Source organism: Salvelinus fontinalis, chromosome 30, assembly GCF_029448725.1.
Source record: "Salvelinus fontinalis isolate EN_2023a chromosome 30, ASM2944872v1, whole genome shotgun sequence".
In the NCBI taxonomy this organism is placed as follows: Eukaryota; Metazoa; Chordata; class Actinopteri; order Salmoniformes; family Salmonidae; genus Salvelinus; species Salvelinus fontinalis.
The window spans coordinates 24,202,395-24,223,008 of record NC_074694.1 but is presented as its reverse complement, the minus strand read 5'-3'; the positions used below and the strand labels follow the sequence as shown (position 1 = coordinate 24,223,008).

General features: G+C 41.8%; 1 protein-coding gene across 1 annotated transcript; it reads right to left on the bottom strand.

The window, feature by feature from the left end:
• Positions 1-2,565: 2,565 nt before the first annotated feature.
• si:ch1073-13h15.3 (inactive all-trans-retinol 13,14-reductase) lies at positions 2,566-19,226 on the bottom strand. Its single transcript, XM_055890123.1, has 11 exons — positions 19,055-19,226; positions 18,642-18,824; positions 8,714-8,955; positions 8,260-8,455; positions 7,822-8,019; positions 6,086-6,205; positions 5,797-5,935; positions 5,476-5,585; positions 5,197-5,363; positions 4,904-5,063; positions 2,566-4,474 (listed from the first exon to the last, which is right to left on the bottom strand). The coding sequence occupies exons 1-11, from the start codon at positions 19,209-19,211 to the stop codon at positions 4,308-4,310; spliced, it is 1,839 nt and encodes a 612-aa protein (XP_055746098.1). The 5' UTR covers positions 19,212-19,226; the 3' UTR covers positions 2,566-4,307.
• Positions 19,227-20,614: the final 1,388 nt, after the last annotated feature.

Here is a 20,614-nt window from a genome sequence, read left to right as displayed (position 1 = left end):
ATGACCCCAAGCATACTTCCAAAGTTGTGGCAAAATGGCTTAAGGACAACAAAGTCAAGGTATTGGAGTGGCCATCACAAGGCCCTGACTTCAATCCTATATAAAATTTGTGGGCAGAACTGAAAAAATATGTGCGAGCAAGGAGGCCTACAAACCTGACTCAGTTACACCAGCTCTGTCAGGAGGAATGGGCCAAAATCCACCCAACTTATTGTGGGAAGATTGTGGAAGGCTACCCAAAACATTTGACCCAAGTTAAACAATTTAAAGGCAGTGCTACCAAATACTAATTGAGTGTATGTAAACTTCTGACCCACTGGGAATGTGATGAAATAAATAAAAGCTGAAATAAATCATTCTCTCGACTATTATTCCTACATTTCACATTGTTAAAATAAAGTGGTGATCCTAACTGACCTAAAACAGGGAATGTTACTAGGATTAAATGTCAGGAATTGTGAAAAACTGATTTTAAATGTATTTGGCCAAGGATTGTAAATTTATGAATGTATATGTTTTGATTGATTCTCCATTCCGTAAGCTCATAGTCCATGCTAATTTTATTGTTTTTCAACTTAGATATGCTCATATTTTCCCAACACTAGTCCATAGTATACAAAAATATAGAAAACCATGCTCGGACACTGTTCCATGAGGGAGCAAAAGGGGGCTTAGCCCCCTCAGTTAAAACTTGTGCCTCCTCAGATTTAGTTTTATGCCCCTATATAAAAATAGCAAAAAAGTTCAAATGATTGTGCTTTGTCAACACAATGGACAGAGCTTGCCGAGGTGTGTGTAGGGGGGCTATGGAAAGCCACTGGGGCGGTTAGGTGACTCCTTTGGGTTTCCATAAGAAGTGGGGAAAATGCTGTGGTAGGCTAAGTGTATAATGTTATACACCGCTGCCTGTAATATTTGCTTTGGATTTATAAGGGCAGGGTCAAGCCTACAGATGAAGCTGTTTCACTTAACTCTGCCTCATGCCCCACCAATACAGAGTTTAGTTAGCTTCCTAGCTAGCTATAAAAAGCTTTAATGTTATTAGCCTTAGCCTATTTAGCTAGCTCCAACCAGCTAATCTGCCACTGCCACGATGGATGTCAGAAATTGGCTTTGCCAAAGTACCCAAACAAAGCCAAAGGAGAAGGGGAGCAATGACCAGCAGCAACAGCAGCAGCAGCATCAAACCACCAAGGCTGCCCGCCAAGCCCAGCTGCAAAATATTGCAGGATAAAGTAAACAGAGAAGTGCCATATGTTAATTGTTTCAACCACCAGTTTCACTTATTGGTCATTCACGCAATGTCATCTGAGAATGCGCTGGAGGAATTTAAGTTCTTAAAGTTCTTAAAGAAACAACAGTGGTTGCCATGTACACTGGAGAAACCTTGAAACGGCTACTGGATCAAAGGTGGAGCGGACACCTGTCTACTGTGTCAGTGGTTGATAAAAGTTGTGACAGCATTGTGGAGTTCCTATCTGACGTTGAATGCATGCGTTCGTTCAACACAGAAGTAAGACTCGCAGCTACAGGGCTGCTGAAGGCGGTGACGGACCCCGGCTTTAAGTTTATAGCCACCATGGTGTACAGAATCTTCAGTCTTCTCCATCCTCCAAACAAATTACTCCAGGCAAAAGAACCAATCTTAACACTGGAGTCAAAGGGGTCTGCAGTGCATTGCAGTGCATCGAGCTGAGCTCTGACACCGAGTTCGAAGCCATTTGGGCACAGTGCAGTGCCAGTGGCACTGACGCACCACCAGCTCCAAGCAAACAACAATGTTATGTAAATACAAATCTCCAGCAATACCTGGTGAACAGTACAGTAGGCCAGCAGGACAGAGGAGACTGAGTCTAAAATACTGATCTTCGGCATGTTGGATGCTGTCATTGGCGAAATGTCGGAATGATTCAGCGAACGCAACAGCCAACTAGGGGAGGCCCTGTGTGCCCATGACCCAGAGACCCATGGCTTTCTAGATGTGAAAAATATGAAACCACTGCTGAATCTAAGCAAAACAGATTTGGTGGAAGCTGAGTTTAGTGTCGCTCGCCAGTTTTTGCAGACTGAAATCGCTCGCTCCAAATGGACCCCACTTGATATCCTGCAACAATTCTTTGGGCCTCTCTCTGCTATGCCGACCGTGCTTACTGCACTGAAACATGGACTGACTTTTGGGCCGTCCACAGCTACATGCAAAACTAATATTCGACTTTGACAAAAGTGTTCAGTCAGCACAGAAGAAGCATGCTACACCCAAGGAGAGCTCAACTAATCCAATTGGCATTAGAGGGGGATCTTCCAAAAATATTTTGGGGAGAATGGAATGATCGATTACTCAGGAAGTTCCACAGAGCATCAAGGAGGCTGCAACGCTTCTGAAAAGGTAAGAAACAATCTAGCTAGTTGGTTTTTATAAAAATCTTGTCACTTCTTGGCCAAAAGCATTTGAATGTATGTTTATTGTGGTATAGCATGATATAAGCAGAATTCCATAGAATTCCATTGCAATGACCCAAATGACGCCCCTTTATATAGCTACATTCGGTTTCATCATAGAAATAGATCCATTCTATTATGGTTTTGATTGATTTTCGTGGTTGTAAATGGAACTGTAATATTGGAAACGTGTTTATGGTAGGATGGCATTGCTTAGTTGATTATGTAGGTTTAATTTGATTCACAGAAGTGTATTGTGCCATTTCACAAGGTGTTGCTAAACTCATGAGCGGCATGATTTTCCATGTTTGAAGCTGGCCTATAGGCCTATTTATTTGGCAAGACCGCTGTGCATGTCTACATCTAACTGTAGTAGGTTGTAGGCTAGGTTTTGGTTATTTGGATCTCCATTTAGCCTTTTGTTTACTGCATTGTTTACTGTTAATGTAACTAACCTAAATCTAGATTGTGTCATGCCTCTATTGATCTGATATTTAGTTTTCTAGGCCTACTACTTGGTACCGTTGTTTTGTTCTGTTCTCGTTCGCATTCACAGTTGTGTCGGTATTCTAAGCCAAACTGCTGTTCAGTGTTTTTGCTTGCATGCATGAATAACTAAGCTACTACTTTCAGCATTTAGTTAGTATTATTTTGTTAAGACAGCGGTGTGTAAGACTGCATTCACATAGACAAGGTAATTCACCTATTTCAAACAGCCTATCTTGTAGCCTATATTCATTACCAAAACGGCCTTGCTTTAGTATGTTAGGGCGCTGTCCATTGTGCTGATACAGCACAGCTGAGCTAGGCTACAGATTTCGTGCCAACCTGTCACTTCAAAAGCACTCAATGATCTCAGAGTGTCGGTTTGAAGTGTTTATTGTGGTATAAGCTGATATAAGCAGAATTCAATATAATTCCAATGCAAGAACCCAAAAATTGTGCCCGATAGCCGATTTAAACTGTCCCCTTAGTCACTTTATCCTGGAACCTGGTCTTACCATGTTACATGTTTACAATAATACAATATTAAATGATTCACATTAAAACATTTAAAACTTTGACACAGTGTAAGTGGTGCATATATATTCAAGGATTACTTTCCATTGGCAGATTCTGTATTTACAAATCAATCTGTAATTGTAAAGTTACATACAATATGTATACATCCCTGGGAAACTCTGTCAAACGTTTTAACCAAAAGTGTTAACCATTTTACCCCTCTCAGAACATTCATGCTAATGTTCTAGGAATGAAGATGTAACCAGAAATGGTTTGTGGGATTCCATCTCCTCAGCTTGTTATGATGTCATAGTATCAGAATGAAACCTGCAGTTCAGACTTAGTCCTGCGGAGGAAGTAGAGAACAGCCTTACTGTTAACCTAGCAGGCGTAAAAGAACCGCTCGAGCAGTCCCTACCAGTGGAGGCTGCTGAGGGGAGGACGGCTCACAATAATGGCTGGAACGAAGCGAATGTGATGGCATCAAACACATGGAATCCACGTGTTTGTTGTATTTGACACCATTCCACCTATTGCACTCCAGCCATTACCACGAGCCCATCCTCCCCAAGTAAGGCACCACCAACCTCCTGTGGTCCCTACATGCGGTTTTCAGAGGAAATGGAAGCTATGTTGAAGATGCTGTATCCCTGAAAACCGGATGTTAGCGGTTTCTTCTTCTTTTCCGACCCTTTATAGGCTACCTTACTGTAGAAGTAGTGTGTAGGGTGAAGCTGGCCCTAGACGCTGGTCTTGGGTCAGTTTTAAATTGTCCCAACTAATGATTTAGGTTAGGATTGGGGGAGGGGAAAGTTCAATTACAGGGGAAACTTCGCTCCGGAGCGTAGAAATGGAGTGCAGTCTCCTCACTCGAGCTTCTTAACCAGCCTGGCCATCTTTCTGACTTTCTGCTTCTTCAGCTTCTTCTTGAGGAAGAGGAGGTCGATGTAGACAATGTGGTCCAGGACTGTGGAGGCACACAGGAGACCCCCGTGCAACGCTCCTGCTATCCCACAGCTGAACACATCCTGCCCTGGAAAATGTACATCCACACAAACCATATAAGATAAGGCAAAGATGGCCTGAAGACATGCAAGCTCCCTCACATACAGTACATTTACATAATTTAGTAGACGCTCTTATACAGAGCGACTTACAGGCGCAATTGGGGTTAAGTGCCTTGCTCAATGGCACATCAACATATTTTTTCCACCTAGTCAGCTTGGGGATTCAAACCAGCAACCTTTCAGTTACTGGCCCAATACTCTAAACTAGTAGGTTATCTGCCACCCAGTACATTTTTTAAAAATCAAACGAGTTTGTAACTGTAAATATTCTTCACAAAATTTGACTATATAGCTCATACAAAATAGACTTTACGGCTAATGCACATTTTGTCTCACTTTATAAATGATTTAATCTTTACGGAGAAGCATTAGAGGAGAGGTTCCAGGAGTGTTACCTGAGATAAAGAGGTTTTTGACAGGGGTAGAGCAGCGGTTCCTGGCCACAGCCTCAGCATGGAAGCGGTCCAGGTTGTGCTCAGCAGAGTACATGGCCCCGCGCTGGGCTCCCAGGTAGTGCATGTTAGTCAGGGGGGTCGCAACATCCTGGAACACCAACTGGAAACAAACAGAGCATAGAGACGTTATCAATTAGCATGGATAAACCTCTAAAAAGCCACAAACACAGACAGGCACAGAGAGAGAGACAATATACACTACTGTATGTTAATTGAAAAACACTTGTTCATACCTTTTCCCTCAGCTTGGGGAATAGGGTGCACGCCCGGTCAAAGAGATTGTTTGCAAATTTCATTTTGTAGTTGATGTAGTCATCTCCCCTTTTCCTTACTGAGGTGTCTGCCCATTCCTCAAACCACTCGTACTTCACCATGGTCAATATCGTCATGCAGGATTTCCCTGGAAATGTAACATGGTATACATCCGACACATCTGCAGCGTATTTGTGGCACAAAGAAGTACACACACTTTGACTGCATTATCTTTGATATTCATTGGTACATTATCCTACCTGGGTGTCTGGTCTTGGCAGTAGGATCTTTGGCAGAGGGGAAGGTGATGAACATCATAGGGATGTTATCAGGTGCATCCTCTTTACTCATGGCAAAGAACCCTTCCATTCTACACAAAACAACAAGGCTGTAAACATCTGGAGAATGCTGGAGTGATGATGCATCAATGAAACTAATCTCCATATATGACTGTAGGCTATGTAGTGATGCCATAGTAACTGCTTGTACTCATTGTTTATGCAGCAGCGCCACCTTGTGAGTACAGAGGGCGATATCATATAATTTCAATTCTGAAAGAGGATTCGGTGCCTGGTACTTACGAGCCATTCATATCATTATTTTTGAAGAGCCAGAAGTTGGTGGAGACAATACCCAGCTCCTCTTGGGTTCCATCAAAGCCAGAGAAGACCAATAATGATCCTCTGCCATGTTTCATCATGTCCAAACGTTCCTGGATGTCTGTTAGCAAAAAAAGTGTTTTACCATCAACCCATAGCAAGACTTTACAGTAGTAAGATAGAACATTATAAGGCAACACCTATCGACTGATCAATCAATCAATCAACTGATTGAAATCCTATATGCTGTTAGTTTGTCAGTGTAGCTCACCTGGCTTGGTCTGGGTCTCAGGGGGCAGTAAGTTCTGGAAGGTGGTGAACAGACCACAGTTGGAGATGATCACAGGAGCATGTACCTCCACCTCCTCCTGTCCCTTTCTCACCTTTACACCTGGCAATGGAAACAAACAGGAGAAGACTCAGAAAGACATTGTATGCCTTTGAAATATCAACATGATCTCCTCATGGAAATATATTTTGTGATTAGAAATAGGACAAGCTTCTTTAAGTCTTCGTAATTCTTGCATGCGGAAATAAGCGATGGGACACTTACTCTCCCAGCACAACAAGGGGAGACTGTGTGGACTGTGCATGTCATTTGTCTTTGGGCTGTTATTATAGTTTTCACATCTGTCCTATGTTTCAGGGACTGAATCATTACAATAGGACTCTGTTTGTCCATTGTGAAATGGATATGGACCATATCATGATTGTCAGCTGAGTGGATCAGCAGTCTAGGGCAATGCATCTCAGTGCTTGAGGAGTCAGCACAGACACCCTGGTTCGATTCCAGGCTGTATCACAACCGGCTGTGATTGGGAGTCCCATAGGACGGTGCACAATTGGCCCAGCGTCGTCCGGATTTGGCCGCTGTAGGCCGTCATTGTAAATAAGAATTTCTTCTTGGGCCTCCCGGGTGGAGCAGTGGTCTAGGGCACTGCATCGCAGTGCTAACTGCGCCACCAGAGTCTCTGGGTTCGCGCCCAGGCTCTGTCGCAGCCGGCCGCGACCGGGAGGTCCGTGGGGCGACGCACAATTGGCATAGCGTCGTCCGGGGTAGGGAGGGTTTGGCCGGTAGGGATATCCTTGTCTCATCTCGCTCCAGCGACTCCTGTGGCGGGCCGGGCGCAGTGCGCGCCAACCAAGGGGGCCAGGTACAAGGTGTTTCCTCCGACTCATTGGTGCGGCTGGCTTCCGGGTTGGAGGCGCGCTGTGTTAAGAAGCAGTACGGCTGGTTGGGTTGTGCTTCGGAGGACGCATGGCTTTCGACCTTCGTCTCTCCCGAGCCCGTACGGGAGTTGTAGCGATGAGACAAGGTAGTAATTACTAGCGATTGGATACCACGAAAAATTGGGGAGAAAATGGGAAAAAAAAAAAAATTAAAATAAAAAATAAATAAAAAGAATTTCTTCTTAACTGAATTGCCTAGTTAAATAAAGGAAAAATATATATATTTTTACTTTTATTTATTTAGGGGAGCCCAATTGAGACCAGAGTATCATTCACAATGGTGCCCTATGTACAAACATATTTACAATCAAGAAAATGAACATTCCAAATAAAACAAGAATAAAAAACCTACAAGGTACAATTACAATACTACAATTTCAACAAATAAACCATTACAATCAATCAAAACAACTGCAATCCTTAATTAATTAATTTAACACCAGAGTCCTAAACTTCCCTAGCGGCACCAGGGAATCAAGATGCAAGGAATTTTGCAGGTGGGGGGCAATAAAACTAAAGGAGGATTTACGTAAATTGGTCAAGACCAGAGGGACCTCAAGAGTTAACCAACCCTGCAAGTGGGTTTGGTAGCTCATTCTTTTATACTTCAGCAATAAAGTTAAGTCAGTTGGAAGCTTGTGTAGTAGAGTTTTGTAAACTAAAAGGAAGTAATGAAGTGATCTACAGGACTTCAATGAGGACCAACCTTTTGATGCAGTGGTGAGTATTAAAACTTGTCCATTGTGAAATCGATATGGACAATATCTGTGTTCTCACCATATGCTGCCCCGTCATTGTTGACCAGGATCTGAGTGACAGGTGCTCTGACCAGGACGTTGCCTCCAGACTTCTGGATGACAGGGATGATGTGGTAGGAGATCTCACTGGCTCCTCCTTTAGGGTAGTACGCTCCTCTCTTGTAGTGGTGCAACAGAAGAGCATTGATCATAACACTGGAATCCTTGGGGGGGACACCTGGGGGGGGGGGGGGGCATAAAATAAACTATTAGCTACCTCAGTTCTATTTCATGAATTATGACAGATATTCCTTGGTTGCCATAGTCCAGTTCTGGCTCAGTTTGTCTTGGGCTCTTTCCAAGCATAGAATATCATTCTGAATATATATAATAATACTGAAATATTAGAATGGAATGGAATAGTATAGTTTAGTATAGAATGCAATACAATAGAATCTAGAACGTTAAGACCAAGTACCGTAGAAGAGGTAACTGAAGATGACGTGAAGGTCCTTGTTGGTGGTCAAGGTGCTCACCAGGTCTGTAGCTCCAGTACCAGAGAGGGTAAAGATGGAGGAGCAGAGGTGTGTGATGCCGGACTTCAGCAAGAACAGAGCCAGCCACTGGGGGATCAGCTTCAGAGAGGCCAGATAGTGAGTCTTCTTGGCTGACACCTAGCATGATATTAAAGGACATTTGAGGTAAAAAGTTATTATACTGTAGTGAAGTCAGAGGGTAGTCCCAACCAGGGCTTGAACCTAAGAACTTGGGACTGTCAACCAAACGTCTCAACTGTTCCGCCAAGAGATCCAAATCTCTTGATGAGGTCGCTAGGTGATGGGTTCAGGTGACTACCATACTGTCGATACTCATTTGATCACTTCAGTTTTCTCATTACCAACAAAACCCCTGAAATGAAAAAAAGAAAGTACCTTCATGATTTTGAAAAAAGTTTCAATGGCAGTGACGTCGTCTGGAAACTGATTTTTCAGGTGAGCCTCCATCTCTGTCTTGCCAGAGAAGATGGTGTACTCGCGTTTGTCCTCTCCCTCACCAATCTGGATGGTGTCAAAGTGCTGGTCCAGCTCCACAAACTCCAACTGGCCCTCGGTGATCTGGTCGAAGGCAATACGCAGCAGACTGTTCTCATGAAGCTGGCCGATGTAGTGGAGACCTGGATGGGACAATGGGGATAAATAATGCTTCAATAAGATGTTACATCAGGTCACAAAGCCATTGACTGGGGCGCCACGATCTGGGCAAGTGGCAAAAACATAAACCCGCCTATTTCTACAATTAATCTTCTTAAAGATTTTAAACCTAAACCTTACCTTAATCACATTGCTAAATTAACATGAGCCTAATCCTAACCTTAAATTAAGACCAATGTACATTTTCATGATATAGCCAATTTTGACTTTGCCAAATGCCCATCTAGCTTTTAGAGAAAGAAGCAGGCCCTTCTTCTCAACACAGCTTCTTGTTTGTGAATTAATTACATTTAGATGGCCTTTGTGCTCATTTCAAATGTGTTCACTCCAAAGCAATGCATGATACATTGAATACTTGGAATAAGTCATAGTAAACGTTCAATGACATGTGGTCTATTGAATACAAGTTATCAGTGTGAGAATGACAAAACAAAGCCCAGTTTGGTTAATCCCTACCATTGTGTCGCTGAGTTGTCATAATGATTCAGCAAATGTACATTATCCCATGAGCCTTGGTAGACAAAATGTAAGGAAACAAATCTAGCTGCCCTGAATGCCTCTGCTGATCCTACAGCTATTGTATGCAGTAATCATGTGCCTATGAACAAGAGTTATACTGTTAGCACTGAGGCAGTGTGCCATAGTAGGAAGTCCACTGTGTGCAGCTCACCCTGCACTAACATAAATAACATGAGCATGTCTACTCCTACTAAGCTTCCCAGTAAAGCAATGAAAACAATCAAGCATCCCAAAAAAGTGCTAACAATAGCCCACGTTTAACATATGTAGCTTAAGAAACAAGGTTCACGAAATCAATAATTTGCTAGTTACCAGATGACATTCATATTCTGACAATCTCTGAAACTCACTTAGATAATACATTTGATGATACAGTGGTAGCAATACATGGTTATAACATTTACAGAAAATACAGAAATGCCAATGGTGGAGGTGTTGCTGTTTATATTTAGAACCACATTCATGTAAAGCTTAAAGAGGATCTCGTGTTAATTACTGTTGAAGTAAAATGGCTACAGTTTCATCTGCCTCACCTAAAGCCCATTGTTGTGGGAAGCTGCTATAGACCACCAAGTGCTAACAGTCAGTATATGGATAACATCTGTGAAATGCTTGATAATGTATGTGATATCAACAGAGAGGTATATTTTCTGGGTGATTTAAATATTGACTGGCTTTCATCAAGCTACCCACTCAAGAAAAAGCTTCAAACTGTAACCAGTGCCTGGAACCTGGTTCAGGTTATCAGTCAACCTACCAGGGTAGTTACAAATAGGATCGTAATGAAATCAACAACATATATTGATCACATATTTATTAATGTAGCAGAAATTTGCTTTAAAGCAGTATCCAAATCCATCGGATGTAGTGATCACAATATAGTAGCGATATTTAGGAAAACCGAAATTCCAAAGGCTGGACCTAATATAGTGTATAAGAGGTCAAACATAAGTTTTGTAGGGATTCCTATGTTGTTGATGTAAAGGATACTTGTTGGTCTGTGGTTTGTAATGATGACAACCAGAAACTGCACTTGACACATTCATGAAATTACTTATTTCAGTTACTAATAAGCCTGCACCCATTAAGAAAATTACTGTTAAACCCGTGGATTGATGAGGAATTGAACCATTTTATGGTTGAGAGGGATGAGACAACAGGAATGGCAAATAAGTCTGGCTGCACAACCGATTAGCAAATGTACTATAATTTGAGAAATCATGTGACTAAACTGAATAAAAAGAAGAAGAAACTATACTATGAAACAAAGATAAATTACATGAAACATTATAGGAAAAAGCTTTGGAGCACCTTAAATGAAATTTTGGGGAAAAAATCAAACTCAAACTCATTGAGTCAGATGACTCATTCATAACAAACCCACAGATATTACCAATTACTTTAACCATTTCTTTAATTGGCAAGACTAGTAAACTTAGGCATGACATGTTAACAACCAAATCCTGACACAATCAAGTATAACTGATAACATTATGAAAGACAAGCATTGTAATTCTGTAAAGTGAGTGTGGAAGAGGCGAAAAAAGTATTCTTATCTATCAATAATGACAAGCCACCGGGGTCTGACAACTTGGATGGAAAATTACTGAGGAAAATATTGCCATATCTTCCATCTAAGCCTACTAGAACGTCTGTGCCCTCAGGCCTGGGGGGAAGCAAAAGTAACTCTGCTACCCAAGAATAGTAAAGCCGCCTTTAATGGATCAAATATGCGAACAATCAGCCTGTTACCAACCCTTAGTAAAGTTTTGGAAAAATTGTGTTTGACCAGATACAGTGTTATTTTACTGTAAACAAATTGACAACAGACTTTCAGCATGCTTATAGGGAAAGACAGTCAACAAACACGGCACTTACACAAATGACTGATGATTGGCTGAGAAAAATAAACTATACAATTATTGTGGGGGCTCTCCTGTTAAGACTTCCGTGCAGCTTTTGACATTATCGATCATAGTCTGCTGATTGAAAAAACGCATGTGTTATGGCTTTACACCCCCTGCTATATCGTGGATAAAGAGTTACCTGTATAACAGAACACAGAGGGTGTTCTTTAATTGAAGCCTCTCCAACATAATCTAGGTAGAATCAGAAATTCCCCAGGGCAGCTGTCTAGGCCCCTTACTTTTTTCAGTCTTTACTAATGACATGCTTTGAGTAAAGCCACTGTGTCTATGTATGTGGATGACTTAACACTATACATGTCAGCTACTACAGGGAGTTAAATCACTGCAACACTTAACAAAGAGCTGGAGTTGGTTTCAGAATGGGTGGCAAGGAATAAGTTAGTCCTAAATATTTCTAAAACTAAAAGCATTGTATTTGGGACAAATCATTCACTAAACCCTAAACCTCAACTAAATCTTGTAATAAATAATGTGAAAATTGAGGCAGGTTGAGGTGACTAAAGTGCTTGGAGTAACCCTGTATTGTCAATTGTCATGGTCAAAACATGTTGATACAATAGTAGCTAAGATGGGGAGAAGTCTGTGTTGAATTGCTGAATGCACTGAGGTGTCTGTTTAAACTACTAGCACACAGCTCGGACACGCATGCATACCACACAAGACATTCCACCAAATGTCTCTTCACAATCCCCAAGTCAAGAAAAAACTATGGGAGGCGTACAGTACTACTGTACATAGAGCCATGGCTACATGGAACTCTATCCCACATCAGGTAACTGATGCAAGCAGTAGAATCAGATTTGAAAAAACAGATATAAATACACCTTATGGAACAGCTGGGACTGTGAAGAGACACACAGGCACAGACACACATACACATGATAAGACATGCACTGTACACACACGTACACGTGGATTTTGTATTGTAGATTTATGGAAGTAAAGTAGTGGCCTGAGGGAACACACTTAATGTGTTGTGAAAAGTATTATGAAATGCAATGTCATGTAATATTTTTAATTGTATATACAGTGTCTTCGGAAAGTATTCAGACCCATTGACTTTTTCCACATTTTGTTACGTTACAGACTTATTCTAAAATATATTAAATAAATATAATCATCAGCAATCTACCCACAATACCCCATAATGACAAAGCGAAAAGAGGTTTTTCAAATGTATTAAAAATAAAAAAAACAGAAATACCTTATTTACATAAGTATTCAGACCCTTTGCTATGAGACTCAAAATTGAGCTCAGGTCCATCCTGTTTCCATTGATCATCCTTGAGCTGTTTCTGTGCTTTGGCAAAGTGGGTGGGGTTATATCCTTCCTGTTTGGCCCTGTCCGGGGGTATCATCGGATGGGGCCACAGTGTCTCCTGACCCCTCCTGTCTCAGCCTCCAGTATTTATGCTGCAGTAGTTTATGTGTCGGGGGGCTAGGGTCAGTTGGTTATATCTGGAGTACTTCTCCTGTCTTATCCAGTGTCCTGTGTGAATTTAAATATGCTCTCTCTAATTCTCTCCTTCTCTCTTTCTTTCTCTCTCTCGGAGGACCTGAGCCCTAGGACCATGCGTCAGGACGACCGGGCATGATGACTCCTTGCTGTCCTCAGTCCACCTGGCCTTGCTGCTGTTCCAGTTTCAACTGTTCTGCCTGCGGTTATGGAACCCTGACCTGTCCACCGGACGTGCTACCTGTCCCAGACCTGCTGTTTTCAACTCTTAATGATCGGCTATGGAAAGCCAACTGACATTTATTCCTGATTATTATTTGACCATGCTGGTCATTTATGAACATTTTGAACATCTTGGCCATGTTCTGTTATAATCTCCACCCGGCACAGCCAGAAGAGGACTGGCCACCCCTCATAGCCTGGTTCCTCTCTAGGTTTCTTCCTAGGTTTTGGCCTTTCTAGGGAGTTTTTCCCAGCCACCGTGCTTCTACACCTGCATTGCTTGCTGTTTGGGGTTTTAGGCTGGGTTTCTGTACAGCACTTCGAGATATTAGCTGATGTACGAAGGGCTATATAAAATAAACTTGATTTCTACAACTTGATTGGAGTTGTGACGACCCTCCCACTCTGTCTGCCGAATTCTCTCTCTTTGCTCTTGTTTTCCTTAATAGGATGTCGGTTGGGCGGGGCTGTGAGGGTCGTCAGCGAAATGGGACACACCAGGATAAATGCACCTCTTCCCCATTCAATAAGGAGACTCTCTCCATGCAGACACACTTACAGATTTTGGTTGTGGCATTTTTGTGGATGTTTTGTTTGTTTGCATTAGCACCTTTCAACAACCCTCATTATCATATGTTTACACGCAACCACTCACTTACACTACTGACTACACACACCATTGTTAATTGTATTTACTTTACTTCAGTTAATGAATACATTTTGTTATTCTTTATCTCCACATTGTCTCCCTTTTGTTATGAACTTCGAGTCGGTTCGTGACAGAGTCCACCTGTGGTAAATTCAATTCATTGGACATGATTTGGAAATGCACACACGTCTATATAAGCTCCCACAGTTGACAGTGCATGTCAGAGCAAAAACCAAGCCATGAGGTCGAAGGAATTGTCTGTAAAGCTCCGAGACAGGGTAGGGTAGTTACAAGGGATGGTTCATCTTTGCCTGGGTCCTGACTAGTTTCCCAGTCCCTGCCACTGAAAAACATCCCCACAGCATGATGCTGCCACCACCATGCATCCCTGTAGGGATGGTTCCAGGTTTCCTCCAGACGTGAAACTTGGCATTCAGGCCAAAGAGTTCAATCTTGGTTTCATCAGACCAGAGAATCTTGTTTCTCATGGTCTGAGAGTCTTTAGGTGCCTTTTGGCAGTGGCTATCATGTGCCTTTAACTGAGGAGTGGCTTCCGTCTGGCCACTCTACCATAAAGGCCTGATTGGTGGAGTGCTGCAGAGATGGTTGTCCTTCTGGAAGGTTCTCCCATCTACACAGAGGAACTCTAGAGCTCTGTCAGAGTGACCATTGGGTTCTTGGTAACCTCCCTGACCAAGGCCCTTCTCCCCCGATTGCTCAGTTTGGCCGGGAGGCCAGCTCTAGGAAGAGTCTTGGTGGTTCAAAACTTCTTCCATTTAAGAATGGAAGGCCAATGTGTTCTTGGCGACCTTCAATGCTGCAGAAATGTTTTGGATACCCCTTCCCCAGATCTGTGCCTCGAAACATTCCTGTCTCGGAGCTTTACAGACAATTCCTTCGACCTCATGGCTTGGTTTTTGCTCTGACATGCACTGTCAACTGTGGGAGCTTATATAGACGTGTGTGCATTTCCAAATCATGTCCAATGAATTGAATTTACCACAGGTGGACTCTGTCACGAACCGACTCGAAGTTCATAACAAAAGGGAGACAATGTGGAGATAAAGAATAACAAAATGTATTCATTAACTGAAGTAAAGTAAATACAATTAACAATGGTGTGTGTAGTCAGTAGTGTAAGTGAGTGGTTGCGTGTAAACATATGATAATGAGGGTTGTTGAAAGGTGCTAACGCAAACAAACAAAACATCCACAAAAATGCCACAACCAAAATCTGTAAGTGTGTCTGCATGGAGAGAGTCTCCTTATTGAATGGGGAAGAGGTGCATTTATCCTGGTGTGTCCCATTTCGCTGACGACCCTCACAGCCCCGCCCAACCGACATCCTATTAAGGAAAACAAGAGCAAAGAGAGAGAATTCAGCAGACAGAGTGGGAGGGTCGTCACAACTCCAATCAAGTTGTAGAAATCAAGTTTATTTTATATAGCCCTTCGTACATCAGCTAATATCTCGAAGTGCTGTACAGAAACCCAGCCTAAAACCCCAAACAGCAAGCAATGCAGGTGTAGAAGCACGGTGGCTGGGAAAAACTCCCTAGAAAGGCCAAAACCTAGGAAGAAACCTAGAGAGGAACCAGGCTATGAGGGGTGGCCAGTCCTCTTCTGGCTGTGCCGGGTGGAGATTATAACAGAACATGGCCAAGATGTTCAAAATGTTCATAAATGACCAGCATGGTCAAATAATAATCAGGAATAAATGTCAGTTGGCTTTTCATAGCCGATCATTAAGAGTTGAAAACAGCAGGTCTGGGACAGGTAGCACGTCCGGTGGACAGGTCAGGGTTCCATAACCGCAGGCAGAACAGTTGAAACTGGAACAGCAGCAAGGCCAGGTGGACTGAGGACAGCAAGGAGTCATCATGCCCGGTCGTCCTGACGCATGGTCCTAGGGCTCAGGTCCTCCGAGAGAGAGAAAGAAAGAGAGAAGGAGAGAATTAGAGAGAGCATATTTAAATTCACACAGGACACTGGATAAGACAGGAGAAGTACTCCAGATATAACCAACTGACCCTAGCCCCCCGACACATAAACTACTGCAGCATAAATACTGGAGGCTGAGACAGGAGGGGTCAGGAGACACTGTGGCCCCATCCGATGATACCCCCGGACAGGGCCAAACAGGAAGGATATAACCCCACCCACTTTGCCAAAGCACAGAAACAGCTCAAGGATGATCAATGGAAACAGGATGGACCTGAGCTCAATTTTGAGTCTCATAGCAAAGGGTCTGAATACTTATGTAAATAAGGTATTTCTGTTTTTTTTATTTTTAATACATTTGAAAAACCTCTTTTCGCTTTGTCATTATGGGGTATTGTGGGTAGATTGCTGATGATTATATTTATTTAATATATTTTAGAATAAGTCTGTAACGTAACAAAATGTGGAAAAAGTCAATGGGTCTGAATACTTTCCGAAGACACTGTATATACAATTAAAAATATTACATGACATTGCATTTCATAATACTTTTCACAACACATTAAGTGTGTTCCCTCAGGCCACTACTTTACTTCCATAAATCTACAATACAAAATCCACGTGTACGTGTGTGTACAGTGCATGTCTTATCATGTGTATGTGTGTCTGTGCCTGTGTGTCTCTTCACAGTCCCAGCTGTTCCATAAGGTGTATTTATATCTGTTTTTTCAAATCTGATTCTACTGCTTGCATCAGTTACCTGATGTGGGATAGAGTTCCATGTAGCCATGGCTCTATGTACAGTAGTACTGTACGCCTCCCATAGTTTTTTCTTGACTTGGGGATTGTGAAGAGACATTTGGTGGAATGTCTTGTGTGGTATGCAAGCGTGTCCGAGCTGTGTGCTAGTAGTTTAAACAGACACCTCAGTGCATTCAGCAATTCAACACAGACTTCTCCCCATCTTAGCTACTATTGTATCAACATGTTTTGACCATGACAATTGACAATACAGGGTTACTCCAAGCACTTTAGTCACCTCAACCTGCCTCAATTTTCACATTATTTATTACAAGATTTAGTTGAGGTTTAGGGTTTAGTGAATGATTTGTCCCAAATACAATGCTTTTAGTTTTAGAAATATTTAGGACTAACTTATTCCTTGCCACCCATTCTGAAACCAACTCCAGCTCTTTGTTAAGTGTTGCAGTGATTTAACTCCCTGTAGTAGCTGACATGTATAGTGTTAAGTCATCCACATACATAGACACAGTGGCTTTACTCAAAGCATGTCATTAGTAAAGACTGAAAAAAGTAAGGGGCCTAGACAGCTGCCCTGGGGAATTTCTGATTCTACCTAGATTATGTTGGAGAGGCTTCAATTAAAGAACACCCTCTGTGTTCTGTTATACAGGTAACTCTTTATCCACGATATAGCAGGGGGTGTAAAGCCATAACACATGCGTTTTTTCAATCAGCAGACTATGATCGATAATGTCAAAAGCTGCACGGAAGTCTTAACAGGAGAGCCCCCACAATAATTGTATAGTTTATTTTTCTCAGCCAATCATCAGTCATTTGTGTAAGTGCCGTGTTTGTTGACTGTCTTTCCCTATAAGCATGCTGAAAGTCTGTTGTCAATTTGTTTACAGTAAAATAACACTGTATCTGGTCAAACACAATTTTTCCAAAACTTTACTAAGGGTTGGTAACAGGCTGATTGTTCGCATATTTGATCCATTAAAGGCGGCTTTACTATTCTTGGGTAGCAGAGTTACTTTTGCTTCCCCCCAGGCCTGAGGGCACAGACGTTCTAGTAGGCTTAGATGGAAGATATGGCAATATTGTCCTCAGTAATTTTCCATCCAAGTTGTCAGACCCCGGTGGCTTGTCATTATTGATAGATAAGAATACTTTTTTCGCCTCTTCCACACTCACTTTACAGAATTACAATGCTTGTCTTTCATAATGTTATCAGTTATACTTGATTGTGTCAGCATTTGGTTGTTAGCATGTCATGCCTAAGTTTGCTAGTCTTGCCAATTAAAGAAATGGTTAAAGTAATTGGTAATATCTGTGGGTTTGTTATGAATGAGTCATCTGACTCAATGAGTTTGAGTTTGATTTTTTCCCCAAAATTTCAATTAAGGTGCTCCAAAGCTTTTTCCTATAATGTTTCATGTAATTTATCTTTGTTTCATAGTATAGTTTCTTCTTCTTTTTATTCAGTTTAGTCACATGATTTCTCAAATTATTGTACATTTGCTAATCGGTTGTGCAGCCAGACTTATTTGCCATTCCTGTTGTCTCATCCCTCTCAACCATAAAATGGTTCAATTCCTCATCAATCCACGGGTTTAACAGTAATTTTCTTAATGGGTGCAGGCTTATTAGTAACTGAAATAAGTAATTTCATGAATGTGTCAAGTGCAGTTTCTGGTTGTCATCATTACAAACCACAGACCAACAAGTATCCTTTACATCAACAACATAGGAATCCCTACAAAACTTATGTTTGACCTCTTATACACTATATTAGGTCCAGCCTTTGGAATTTCGGTTTTCCTAAATATCGCTACTATATTGTGATCACTACATCCGATGGATTTGGATACTGCTTTAAAGCAAATTTCTGCTACATTAATAAATATGTGATCAATATATGTTGTTGATTTCATTACGATCCTATTTGTAACTACCCTGATTATGGTCATTATGGGGTATTGTGTGTAGATTGATGAGTAAAAATATAAATTTAATCCATTTTAGAATAAGGCTGTAACGTAATAAAATGTGGAAAAAGTCAAGGGGTCTATATACATTCTGAATGCACTCTAACTGCCTTAATATTGCTGGACCCCAGTAATAGTACCTGCTGCCTTGGCAGGAATCCTTAATAAATACAAATACAAATGAACAAGACCCCTGTCTTACCAACATCAAATTCAAATCCTTTCTCTACGTAGGTGTGACAGCAGCCTCCTGACTGGTCATGCTGTTCCAGGACCAGGACCTTCTTCCCCACTTTGGCCAACGTGGCCGCCACCGTCAGGCCCCCAATGCCACTACCAATCACTATGGCATCCAGGTTCTGGGGCACTTTGTCAACACTGAAACCTGGACAGAAAGACAAATTCAAGATCAAAAAGTGGTTGTCATAAATTACCCATCTTCCTCTAATGGTCATAAACGTAGGGCATCTAAATTTGATTTTCATTGGGGCATTCCTTGTCTTTGCTCCTAGATGACAATACATACATGATATCTCTTCTAACGCTCAGAGATTGATTAGAATGCTCCCAAAATCACAGTCATAGGCAAATAATCAACCCAGAGCTTTACCTTACCTAGTTTGATGACTTTGTCCCTCTTCCTCTGGTCAAACTCCCGGGGTCCCGGAGGCCTCACTGACTCCAGAGAGAAAGGGCTTGGCTTGCCGAAAAGATACCAGTACGTCCCTCCAGCCCATATCACCAACCAGGCTAAGAATATCAACAGCCACATGATGAAGACTGCACAGAGCAATCAAGCACGGAATTATCTGCCTGTCAATAAGGCAGGAGGAAGGAGAGTTGACAGCAGAGAGTCTTGACATTTTTGAAACACATATACCATTTACAGGACCCTTTTATTGAGGGAAGTGCTAAAGGTCTGAGATGGAAAGTGATAAGCAAATTAGTTTGTCCAACACTCAATTATCTTGTTATGACTATGACTGACAATAAAGATCAAGATGTGAAAGACCCTGTGGTGCAGCAGGGCTGTACCGCCACACCATAAAGATGATTTAGCAATCTGCAAGAGACCATAGTTGAGTTACAGGAATTGGCTATCAAGAAAGGTCTGAGAATCGAATTCTAAAAACAAGTATATTTAATTACTTTGTAAAAAAAATTCAATCACATACAAGGCATACGTTACAAAGCATTAACAAGCATTGCAAGGCATTATTCTAGGCATGATCAGAGCGGAAGAGAGAGTGAAATGTCATAGCCTGAAAGAGTCCCTCGGGTGGAGAGAAAATCTCACCAGCGCAGGTCAGGAACAAATAGAAGGAGACAATGAATCTTAGAGCCTGTTATAACATCTGAGTTGTTTGGATTCAAAATCTGAGTTTTGACCAATATCACTACTGTTGAGTTAACTTCCACTCAGATATCAGATCTACAGGGTGTTCTCACAACAGAACCTTTGCTACCCAGAGAGGTGAAACAATGTGGGTTGAAGAGCAGAATTCCTGAGACAATACAAACCATTGTCCTTCATTAGACATGCAAATGACCTTAGGTAAAAGCTTCCTGCATGCAAGCTAGAAAGGAATGCTCTATTCTTTGTAAGAGCAAAACCCAGAACTGAACGTACATCAAAAAATCAAAAATGAATCACAAATGATTTCAACATTTCAATTAAGATAAAATAGTCGGTGCTGGCAGATATGGTAGCTCTGCTTCTAGCTTCTAAGCAACTTTGCAGTATTTAGTTTTTTGGGTGTTCTTTTTTACATTAGTCCAGAACGTTTTTTGTTTTATTACATACAGCCGGAAATAAGTTTTGGATATCAGATCGGCGGTAACTCACCAGCATTATTACCAAAAATACGACCCCAGAGCAATGGAACTTATCCCAGAGGCTGCTCCAAGATGCAGCCGATGGAGAAGAGGTATTCAGAGTGGACATCTAGTCCGACTTAAGAGGCGTGCACACCATCCACCACTTCCGAGTATATTACTCGCTAATGTTCAGTCCCTAGACAATAAAGTAGACGAGGATCTCCTTCCAGAGAGACATCAGGGACTGTAAAATACTCTCTTTCACGTAATCATGGCTCTCTGTGGATATACTGTCCATGTCCATACAGCCAGCTGGGTTCACAGTACATCGCACAGACAGGAATAAATAACTCTTTG

Bases quoted from the DNA above. Each gene is read 5' to 3' on its own strand.
- si:ch1073-13h15.3 (XM_055890123.1), bottom strand. From the start codon at position 19,211: ATGTGGCTGTTGATATTCTTAGCCTGGTTGGTGATATGGGCTGGAGGG. The intron at 18,825-19,054 runs GTAAGGTAAAGC...CTTTCTGTCCAG, and splicing joins GGACAAAGTCATCAAACTAG to GTTTCAGTGTTGACAAAGTG. The intron at 5,064-5,196 runs GTATGAACAAGT...GTTTGTTTCCAG, and splicing joins TCCCCAAGCTGAGGGAAAAG to TTGGTGTTCCAGGATGTTGC.